This window comes from Lampetra planeri, chromosome 2, assembly GCF_965212315.1.
Source record: "Lampetra planeri chromosome 2, kcLamPlan1.2.h2, whole genome shotgun sequence".
NCBI classification, from domain to species: Eukaryota; Metazoa; Chordata; class Hyperoartia; order Petromyzontiformes; family Petromyzontidae; genus Lampetra; species Lampetra planeri.
In genome coordinates this window covers 34,886,297-34,896,751 of record NC_136108.1, presented here as the reverse complement: position 1 = coordinate 34,896,751, position 10,455 = coordinate 34,886,297, and the positions used below count along the sequence as shown (strand labels likewise).

Sequence of the window (10,455 nt, the reverse complement as noted above, 5' to 3'; positions counted from 1 at the left end):
ACAGACCCACGTGCCTTGGGTTGGCTGACTGAGATGACTGGTAGATGCACCAGCTGTACTTCCTACTATGCCAACTTGCTGAATTTTTAGCCGCCCAACGCTCCGCTCGTTGTTGTGAGCGTCGCTCCTCTGCTCTCCGTTGTTGTTGGAGGGCGACTGCCTCCAACTGCCCAGCAGCCTCCTCAATAGAGGCCGATCTTGACACCGCTGTTACCAGTCGTCGGCAAGTCCACTCCGAAGCTAATCCGCGGCGCAACGCGAACACACACACACACGTTGGGGAAGATCCACAGCTGTCCCAGTTCGTTGCTACTAGCACTGTCCATGAGCACTGTTGAGCGTTAGATCGCAGCCCAAACCCGGTCAGTAATTGCTATCCACTGCAGTCAGCAGGACGCATTCCTTTCTGAGAGCCGGTTGTTCTGGTGTGAAGGGGGGGGGGAACCCCCACACAGCTTTTCCAAACACAAAGTCACTCGCTCCTTTATACAATTACAGACGGTGGTGCGGCAGAAAGCGCTCAAAGTGAGAAATACGGAATGAGGTCCATTTGAACATCCTGACGCAAAATGTGAAACAATTTAAAACTATCTTATCATTCTCATATTGGGGAATATAGGGGCATATATAGATATATTTGGATTTCCATCTCTTTTTTTTATCTAAATATATATTTTTAAAAATACAACATACTATCAAGTATGCAACAATCGATTCCCACCCCCGCACTTAAAAGTTCTCTACAGTTATCCTATCAATCAGATGATAACTATAAAGTATGGGCATATACAATTAAAATTACTGGCATATTGGTACAATTAAAGGAACCGTTCATAAATTCCCAAATCAAATAGAGTATGTACCTCTAAAGATATACAAAATACGTTGGGTTAATATAATCGTCTGGGTATGTCTTTCCAATACGCAGTAACAAAGGGTACTTTCCCTGCTATTCTTTTTTTAAATTAAAAAAAGTTTTAAGGAGCTTACATATAAATCCGTTTTTTGTCTACCTTTTGGGTAAAGTTTAAAAAGGCTACAAAGGTAGATGGGTCATCCTAGTTAATGTTTGACAGGCTAGAGTCTCCACACACACATCAGGGACCATTGCAGCTTCTGAATTGATAACAAATTATATTATCCAAGTGTGGTCCTTGCAGCTTAGGCCGTGAGTTGAGTACATCCAGGGCTTAATTTATCAACTTTTTTTTACATTTAGAAACATTCGTTTAGAGTATTTGGTTGCTATTAATTTCCAATTGGTTGAGCTATCGTTTGCGGCCAGGTCGCTTCTGAAACACAGTTCTAGAGCTCGTTGGGCCTTACCTGGTAAAATAAAAAGACATTTTTTTTTGTCTCAATCGATTTCTTCCGGAACGCCATCAGGTTACTTTAGAGTAAAGGGTTATTGGCGCAAAATACTCCGTGTAGTGTCCTCAAGTATATCTGGTAACCGTAAGCACTAATCACACAATCGCAGTATCATGAAAGGCCAGACGGATGTGGCGTATCAAAATAATTTCCGACATGACTGTTCCGGTTGAAATTAGCCACCGAGCAAATCGCCCCACACAAGAGTGCGTGGCAAAAGCTTGCGGGAAGATACGCTCAACACACAGCCCCAACCCGGAGCGAACCACACTTGATTTACGAGTGGCTATGAAAGGCTACGTGCTAAATGAACAAAAAATATCCCAACGAAAATGCTTTTCACGTGGAGAATAAGGTGTTATGGAATCGTCCCAACATAACGGCCTTAAGCATGAATTTCTATACTTTGCACCGAGCTGTGCGAACGCATGCTAAGAACCTGCCAAACATTGTTCTCCACTTCAGATATGAGAGGGGGGAGGGAGACACACGAGTGTTGCCTTTACAGAAGAACTCCGTTGGGATATTGTATTTGTGGCGAGTGTCGTGATCGAGGCTGTTGAACCCAGGGGTCGTGCACCGTTCGCCAGTAGGTGTTTGAATGAGAAATATTTCCAATATTCAAAAACAACAACCCGGAACAAAATAATAAACAAGCAGTGTCCTGCAGCCCAGCTCTTGCGACCAGGCTACACAACAAGCCACATCGAAAGTACCTCATTGAGCGGAACTGCAATCAGTGCTGTGGAAAGACACTATGCATATACGCAACTGTACTTTGAAAGGGGGTAGATAGTGATTTTTCTTTTCACGTTACTTACATTTGTAATCACTAAAACAAAATATGTTTTTTTTTATTGCCACGTGGGTTTTGTTGACGAACAAAAGACACGCGTGCCCATTACTGAATACAATTCAATTCAGCTAGGCTGAGGCACTGTATTTTGCTTTTATTTGGTAAGTGCTGAACCCAATGTGAGGAGTTGCCAAAAATCACAAAAAACAAGTGCTCTTGAGGGCAGCTGGCTGCAATAAAACTTACAAAACAATTACTCTATGCTTTTGCATATACGCTACTGCACGTATCAATAACAGGGTTTCGATATATTTTTTCTTATCTCACTTTCTCTCTCTCTCTAATTTCTCTTTGTACATGTTTACTGGCATTGAAATTTGGCCAATTGAACCTTATGGCGGTACCTCGCATAATTTCCGTGATGCAGTCATTTTTAGTCTGATGGTCGGCGATGCGGCAATCGATTCATCTCGACGAGCTGTACACGATGCAAACTATTCAAAGTAGCATTTTTTGACAACGGATTTTTTTATGCTGTTTGGCGTTTCAACATGGCGGAGTAGCACTGATTTCGGATTGATTGGTACCCCACTCGCGGAGTTAAGTAACACCCCAGGAAAAAATAGTGTCCCAGAAATAAAATATTTAATTGCCTCGGCTATTTTGTATGATTTGTTACCCCGGGGTACCGCCATCAGGATCAATTGATGCGCGTGCATCATTGACGCACGCGCATGTGACCCATTCGTGCCAGGCCAGCCTGTCGTGTGTGTGTGTGATGACGAAGATGAGGTAAGACACGTTCGACAAGATGTGAATGTTTCACACTTACTCTCGAATTTCAGTGAGGCAGGGTAATTAATTCACCAGTACCATCTCAACTTTACCCTTTGCACAGATATGTGCAGTTGAGGGGGGGGGGGATAAGTAAAACATTATTATTGTTTTGCTTTTAAGTGCCTGTACACAAAAAAAAGACAAAATAATAAATATTCTTTGAACAAACCAAAAAAGGCACTTGTTCCTAATATGTGGCGATTCATGCCCACAATGTGTTTTTCTTAAACCACGGGCTAATGCGTTGAATATATCAGCCGTATCAGGCTCATAACGTATCTTCAGTTACAAACAGGTAATAATGCAAGACATTCACGTCCGTATTAGTAACATCAACAAACTTCCGCAATTTCCAAATTAATGCCATACCAACGTGACTCCTGGGATGTCTAGAGTGTCTGTCTGCTCTGTGTTCTGTAAAGCATGCCAATGACATATGAATCGGCTTTCTTTTTTGAAGACTCGAGGCAATGTTGCGAGAGTCCGTCGTTTTACGGACGCGTTTAAAAAAACACACGGATATACCAACTTAGGTGATGATATGGCTGCGACCTGGAGCTATAGGATGCAACCAGCAGCACACTTGTACGCAGAGAGATGACCGGACAGAGCGTATATATCGACGTAAGTGTGCCCAAAAGCAGATTTGTGCAAAGCTCTTTCGCGCTCATGGATCGTGGACTTTGATGGCAAAGTTGCACGCGCAGAGAGGCACGCTGCAATCCGGGTACGGGCTGCCTAACCTCACCTCTGCATGCCGATTCTACAGGTCCTGGCTACGCTCGTGTTATATACTGCAACTAATAAACTGTACATAGCTATAGAAATCTGCTGTAGTATAAACAAATAAAACGGACTACACAGTGTCTATTTTTGAATGAGGCCATCACAGTTAAAATGGGCATATCTTCAAAAATAAAATCGAGAAAATATGCAAACGTTATAGAATACCTCTATGCATAAATACTTAAGGCTTATTTCCTTCATTTTAATGGCTATGATGAATATAGACTTTTTTTTGCAAAAGTAATAAATCTGATGTTTTAATGCCAACTCTCTCAACTCGTTAGTGTAAACGGCAGTGAAATGTGTTTTTTTTCTCTCTCTCTCTCTCACATCCTCCTCGTTGCTGCTATGGATGAGAGCGGTTGTTGTTGTTTTTCTCCTACAAGGTATCAATTCTGACTTGAAACATTTGTGATTTCATCGCACCCAGGAATCGTCGTCGATCGATCGGCACAACCTGTTTAGATAAGTGCCCCCCCCCCCCCACCATGGTACACCGCGGCTCCCCGAGTGACGATGCCCAGCCATGGATCTGGTTACGCCATCGTGGTTGCTACAATTTACCAACGTTCACTTTTCCGTTGCTGCTGGAGCAACACCAGTTTACGTAAATAACATGCGTGTGATGGGTTGGGATTCCAGACGTCTGCAATATTGTCTCCATAACGTATTTGGTGTGCAAACCTATCCGTTTAAACCACGCGAAAACATTGTGATGCTGCGTTGGCAGGAGTGCACAAAGCACACAAACTGGATACATTCGGTCAATAACACTGCCCAAAGCAGATTTTTTTTTTCAATTAAATAATCGACGTTTTGGGCAATGGCCCTTCTTCATAGCAGCAGACGCCATGAACCCAAAACGTCAACTAGAAAACAAAGTTTCCCTCTTCAGGGCAGATTATTGATCAACGTGTCGATCACGATTCTAGCTGGACTCCTTCGACGCCATCCACTTAATGCTCAGTCAACAGCAAATCAGTTACCTCTAAGGAAAGTGTACAAGTAAAAATGCCACTTTTTGATGGATTTCGAAAAAGTTGTTACGTTTAACCAATACGCCGTTATCCCCCTCGCATGCAAACTAAGTGCCAAATTGTTTTTTACTAAATATTTTAAAGATACAATTAAAATGTTAAACATGTACAGATGTAGTTAAGTGCTTACTATTAGATCATCTGCATCCCAGACTGCGGTAATAAAGCAAGTGCGCATTGCCTGAACCAGCCCACTGTGTCAATTGACGCCACGCTATTCGACTGGAACATCGTCGTCGTCGTCGTCAGAAAAACACAGGCGCCTAACTGCCGCTGTGACCAAAACCTGACGCCAATAAAACTCTCCTTGGAAAAAGCAGTGCATCAAACGTACCTGGATCACATGGCAGCTTAACACATACAAGATGTAAAAACCCAACAACAAAAATTACATCACGGAATAAGAAAAAAAAGAGAATAAGATCCGAGGGAGAATATGTCTTGGCAAATGTTGGCGAGGCGCGGTGGCGGCGGCCCCTCCGTGCGACTCTTGTGCGGGTAGCGCAAGAGGGAGCGTGGGGGCTGGGGGAGGTTTTTGACAATTGGCACAGCGCTCCTTGGCCCCCAGCGAGTAGCACACCCATCCACAGCGCAGAGGATGGAGAGTGCCCCCCCCCAGTGCCACCCCCCTCCCCACCCTCCATCTCTGCCCCCCCTCTCTCCGCTTACCGGCACAACTCCTGCGTCTTTCTAACAGTCTTTTGAGCCACGGTGGTGGCTAAGCAGCAGCAAACATGGTTAATAACAATACATTTCAAATATGAAACATAAAAAAAAACCTTTTAAAAGTTCGCAATGTACAATAATTCCCGAAGTAACAGTTACAGGGCTTCCCCCCCTATGAATTGCTCCGATCTTAACGGTATTTTGTCAAGTGCCCGCATTATTCAGGTATTTTATTTTTATTAATGCCTAGTTTCAAGCAATCCATGCCACGCTGCGCCGACTCAGATTCTGAAATGACAGAGGCATTTCGATTTTTGTGGGTTTTGAATCAAATATCTTTGGCTTAATATGTAGTCCAGGATTTTAAAATGTGTGTCATGGGTATACACTACAGTATGTCCAGTGAGCGTAATCGTCGAAAGTATTAATTTGGGGGATAAGCATGTCATGTCATAAGCATGTCATGCATTTAACCAAAGGTAAAACAAAATCTGAGGATGCTGCCGCAGTGTAACGGTTAGCACATTTGGAATTGCAACCCAGATGGCAAAGGCTTGATTAGATTTTCCAACGTGGCAGTTGAACGAACCGATAGGGGGAGTTTCTTAACTTAACCCTCCGTTCGTGCAGCACTATAAATGAGTAGATCACAGTTCGTCAACCAGCAGGTCGTGTGTGATCGGGTGAAGTTTCAGTACTCCCACGACTTCCAAAACGCCTAGCCAGTGAGGAAGAGTAGACCAAATACCCTCTAAAGGGGATATCAAAAGCTCCATCTAGTGTAGCCTCTAGAGGCATTTTGGCCAGTAGAGAAGCAAGCAAGCAATGAATGGATGCACTTTCAAATTCACTTTTACAACCCAAAAAAAACCTACAAAAAATAAATGTTACCGAATCAGAACAGCTGAGTCCCCACAAGGCGTTGTATGGATTGCTCTGTTGCATTGTCAGTCATGATCACACACAATGCCTACGAATCATCCCCAAGGCATTTTCAAAACTGTTGTGACGACTTTCATAGCAAAGACCTTGCTTTGGGTAAAGCAAAAGTCAAACACTGTAAACAACATGCCGCTTCAAGAGAACACAATGAGGCCAGGATGGAGATTAAACTCTTGAGCAGACAGTTAGATGAAGTGTGCTTCAGAAGGCCACGCGAGAGCACACCACCGACACAAAAGAATAGTCAAGGCACTAACAGGACTATTTCCACAGACGTCCCAACCTTAAGGCGTTTGTTATGCCACGTGCTTCACATTCACACATTGGACATCATCACCCTTTGACATCAGGAGATAAGAAATACCTTACAGACTTTGGAAAGGAAAACCTGGCATCATGCACTATTTGTCAAATTGCTATATAGCGTTTTAATGCTTTACTGATAACTTATTATTACTATAATTACAACTTCGTACGTTTTCACGGTTGTGCTGACATCACTCTCCCATGCGTTGTTAGGGTTGTACCCCATGTTTGTTCGGCTCGATCTCGGACGTTTGGAAGCTTCGTCAGGAACTTTGAGACATCACGCCGGACAGGATGTGGTACAACCCGAAGGTGCTCGGGAAGGCATCGTTATTTTACATTATTGTGGATTTAAGTGCCCTTGTTAAAGCAGTCGAAAAAAAACCAGCCAAAATCACGAGTTGTGTCATTTAAGTTTGCAAAAAAGATAACTTTAACACTCTCTTTGATAGATAGGGGGAACATGATTCTGGCCAGTGTTATTTGGCATTTATAGTTTTTTAATGCTGAATCAGTTAAGGATTAAATTAATACTTTCCACATTTCCAAAGTCTGTAATAACTTAGGTAGGCACAGACTTAATAAATGCTTTATCACACTGTCTGTAAAGTGACATTACAGGTGTCTTAATAAAATGCCCATCGACAGTAAGGCAAGAATAAAGGGCGCCCAACAGGTGCATACTAAAGTGCCTCAATAACCAGGCCACCATCAAACGCACTTAAATAGTGAAATCGGCAGAGTAATATAAGTCAGTGGGACCACCAACTTCCCTTTACGTACATTTGCTTACAATTTGAATAACTGCGGGTACTAAGCTGACAAAAACAACACATGCTTAAGTGAAATACGCAATGGCACTCTTTCTTCAAATATAAATGGAATTATTTTAAAACGTGAGCGAGTTAAATGCCGTCAGAGCAAGTTAGCGGTTCCACAGATTGCTATTGGCCCTGAAAAACAAGCATGCAGAGCAGGGCAGTGACAATAGCTCCGGCACGACCCTCCGCTCGCACTACTACTGGAAGGCCTGGTGGAAGCGTGGCAGTGACGGCGTGCCGACGCTTGAGGTATAGGGAGGAACCATGGGGTGCATGTGCCCCATGTTCAAGCCACCGCCGACCCCCTGCTCGCTCGGCTCCAGCGAGGCTTGCTCCAGCGCGCCACCCATGTGGCCGCCTTGGTCCTCTGCAGCCAGGTAGCCCCCTCCGCCGTCGCCGGCGGTCTCACCCATGTCATCGCCGGCCGGCTGGGCGGGCCCCGGGAGGCTCAGCGGCAGGAAGCTGAGCAGCTGCGAGAGGTCTACGCCGGCGGCGCTAAGCGTCTCGGCCATGGCGGCACTCTCCTTCTGCAGCAGCGGGTCAGACGAGCCGTCATCCATCGCGCCACCTGTGTTGTGGGCCGACGGTGATTGCTGCTGCTGCTGGTGCTGCTGCTGGTGCTGCTGCTGCTGGTGGTGCTGCTGCTGGTGCTGCTGGTGCTGTTGCTGGTGCTGTTGCTGGTGCTGTTGCTGGTGCTGGTGCTGCTGTGAGAGGCGCTTGGCCTCGTCACTGCAAAATGAGGTAGATCCCAGCTGATACTTCTGCGTCGGCAACTCGTGGGGCAATGTCAACGGCAATCCGTGCACGTGCTGCGGCGTCGAGGAATGGATGGGCGACGAAACGGGTTCCATGCAGCCCAAAGGCAAGCTTAGCGGATTGTGGTGCTGCTGGTGCTGGTGTTGATGCTGCTGCTGGTGGTGGTGATGGTGGTGGTGGTGGGGGGAGAGAGGCGGCAACGACGCCCCTACTTGCGAATACACATTCATAACCGGCATGGCCTGCAAAAAGGCTTGGGTGGACTGCGCCAGCATGCCCCCGTAGTCTTCCCGCACGTGCTGGTGATGGTGATGATGGTGGTGGTGCGGCTGCTGCTGCTGCTGCTGTTGCTGCAGCGATCCCACGCCCAGCATGCCCAATATTTCCTGGTGCGTTTCCATCCGGCCTTTGAGCACCTCCTGCCCGTGGCTCTTCTTGGCGTGCCTCGTCAGGTGGTCCTTGCGCCCGAAGCGCTGGGAGCAGAACTGGCAGACAAAGTCCTTGCGCCCCGTGTGGACCACCATGTGGCGGCGCACGTCCTTGCGCGTGTAGAAGCGCCGCTCGCATTGCTCGCACGTGTGCCGCTTCTCCTTGAGGCCCGCCGACGGCTTGCTGGCGTGCGTCTTGAGGTGCTCCAGGAGCGCCGGCGTGCTCTCCAGCTGCGCCGAACACACGCGGCACGTGAGGTCGCCGCTGGCGGCCGCGTGCAGAGCCACGTGCCGCCTGAAGCCCAGCTTGGTGTTGTACTTCTTGCCGCACTCCTCGCACTTGTAGGCCAGCTTGTTGGGGTTGTGCGTCTGCAGGTGGTTTTTGAGGTGGTCTTTGCGGTGGAACATCTTCTCGCAGTGCGGGCACTTGTGGGTCTTCTGCGGGGAGTGGGTGGCCACGTGCCTTGGGGTGGGGAGCAGAGAAGTGCAAAATGTAAGTACGTAAAATAATATATAATATATATTTTTACATTTCGCCACATACAACCAAAAAGTAAATTATGAATCCCAATATTGACTGCAAAAGTGAAATATAAAAGCTTATATAATAATAAGTAAAAATTAATGTATGCATGCTTATTACATTTGGCTAGCAACCCACATATGAAGACAACAACTAACAAATGATTGCATTAAACAAAAAATCTTGCACATACTTTCCAACACAATGCGTTTGTGCCCTTAAATATCAAGTTGTAATGACGTTACCTTCAGAGCTGCACAACCAGATAACGCCACACTCAATGATGTCATCACATGGCGTGTGAAGTCATCACCTTGGCAGAAAAAACTTTTTACTCAGTGTTAGCTTTTTCAATCGCCAAATGTTGCTAACGTTTCAAATAATTTGGTCGATTTTCTCCAGCGTAAACCCTAAAAGTAACACAACTTGAAACTGTCATTTAATTTTATATTAGGTCATCTCGTACGAACGTTATCATGGCCCCTCACACGCCGCTAGGCGTGTGAGGGGCCATAAGTTGGCTTCAATATTCCTAATTTATTTACTTCCTCATTTTACATTTCTTCTACATTATTCAGCACACTCAATCATTCAACAACTGTAAATTTCACCTGAGATTGCACATTTTACCTTTCCTATTTTAGTAAAAAAACAACGCATGACACAAACTGCGGTAAATGCAAAAAATCGGGAGCTTGCGGCAAAGAACGGTCAGTCTAATTATGGGAGCACCACTCTCCATTTCCCATTCCTTTCTATCGTTCTCATATTGGTGATGCTGTGGCGAGATGTGAACTCCCTCGCCTGATATGCAGGAGGTCTTGGGTTCGATCCCGACCCTGACGCCTGCTGCTGTATATTTGGAGTTCGTATATTCTCCCCGTAGTCGTGTTCATTTTTCTCCGGGTTCTCCAGTTTTTCCCTCTATATTTAGAATCATGTAGTTAGAGTATTTGCTTGCTTTAAATTTCCACATAAGACACTTCATTGAGCTATTATTTGTAGCCAGGTTGCGTCTGAAAAAGAGCTAAATAGCTCAGTGGGCCTTACCTGGTAAAATAAAAAATAGTTTAGTTTTTCAGTTTATTGTTTCCTAGATCATGATGAAGAGCGCCTATTGTCACATTTGGTCATGCCAGTTACCTGGATGCCATGAACCCTGGTTCTGTGCTTTCAAATATTTGTT

General features: G+C 45.4%; 1 protein-coding gene across 1 annotated transcript in view; it reads right to left on the bottom strand.

Moving 5' to 3' along the window:
* Positions 1-5,721: 5,721 nt before the first annotated feature.
* LOC144732583 (zinc finger protein PLAG1-like) overlaps positions 5,722-10,455 on the bottom strand; it is a 42,307-nt gene continuing 37,573 nt past the window's right edge. The window contains exon 6 of the mRNA XM_078614037.1: positions 5,722-9,209. Within this exon, the coding sequence (XP_078470163.1) occupies positions 7,760-9,209 (1,450 nt within the window). The 3' untranslated portion in view covers positions 5,722-7,759. The remainder of the gene's footprint in view (positions 9,210-10,455) is intronic.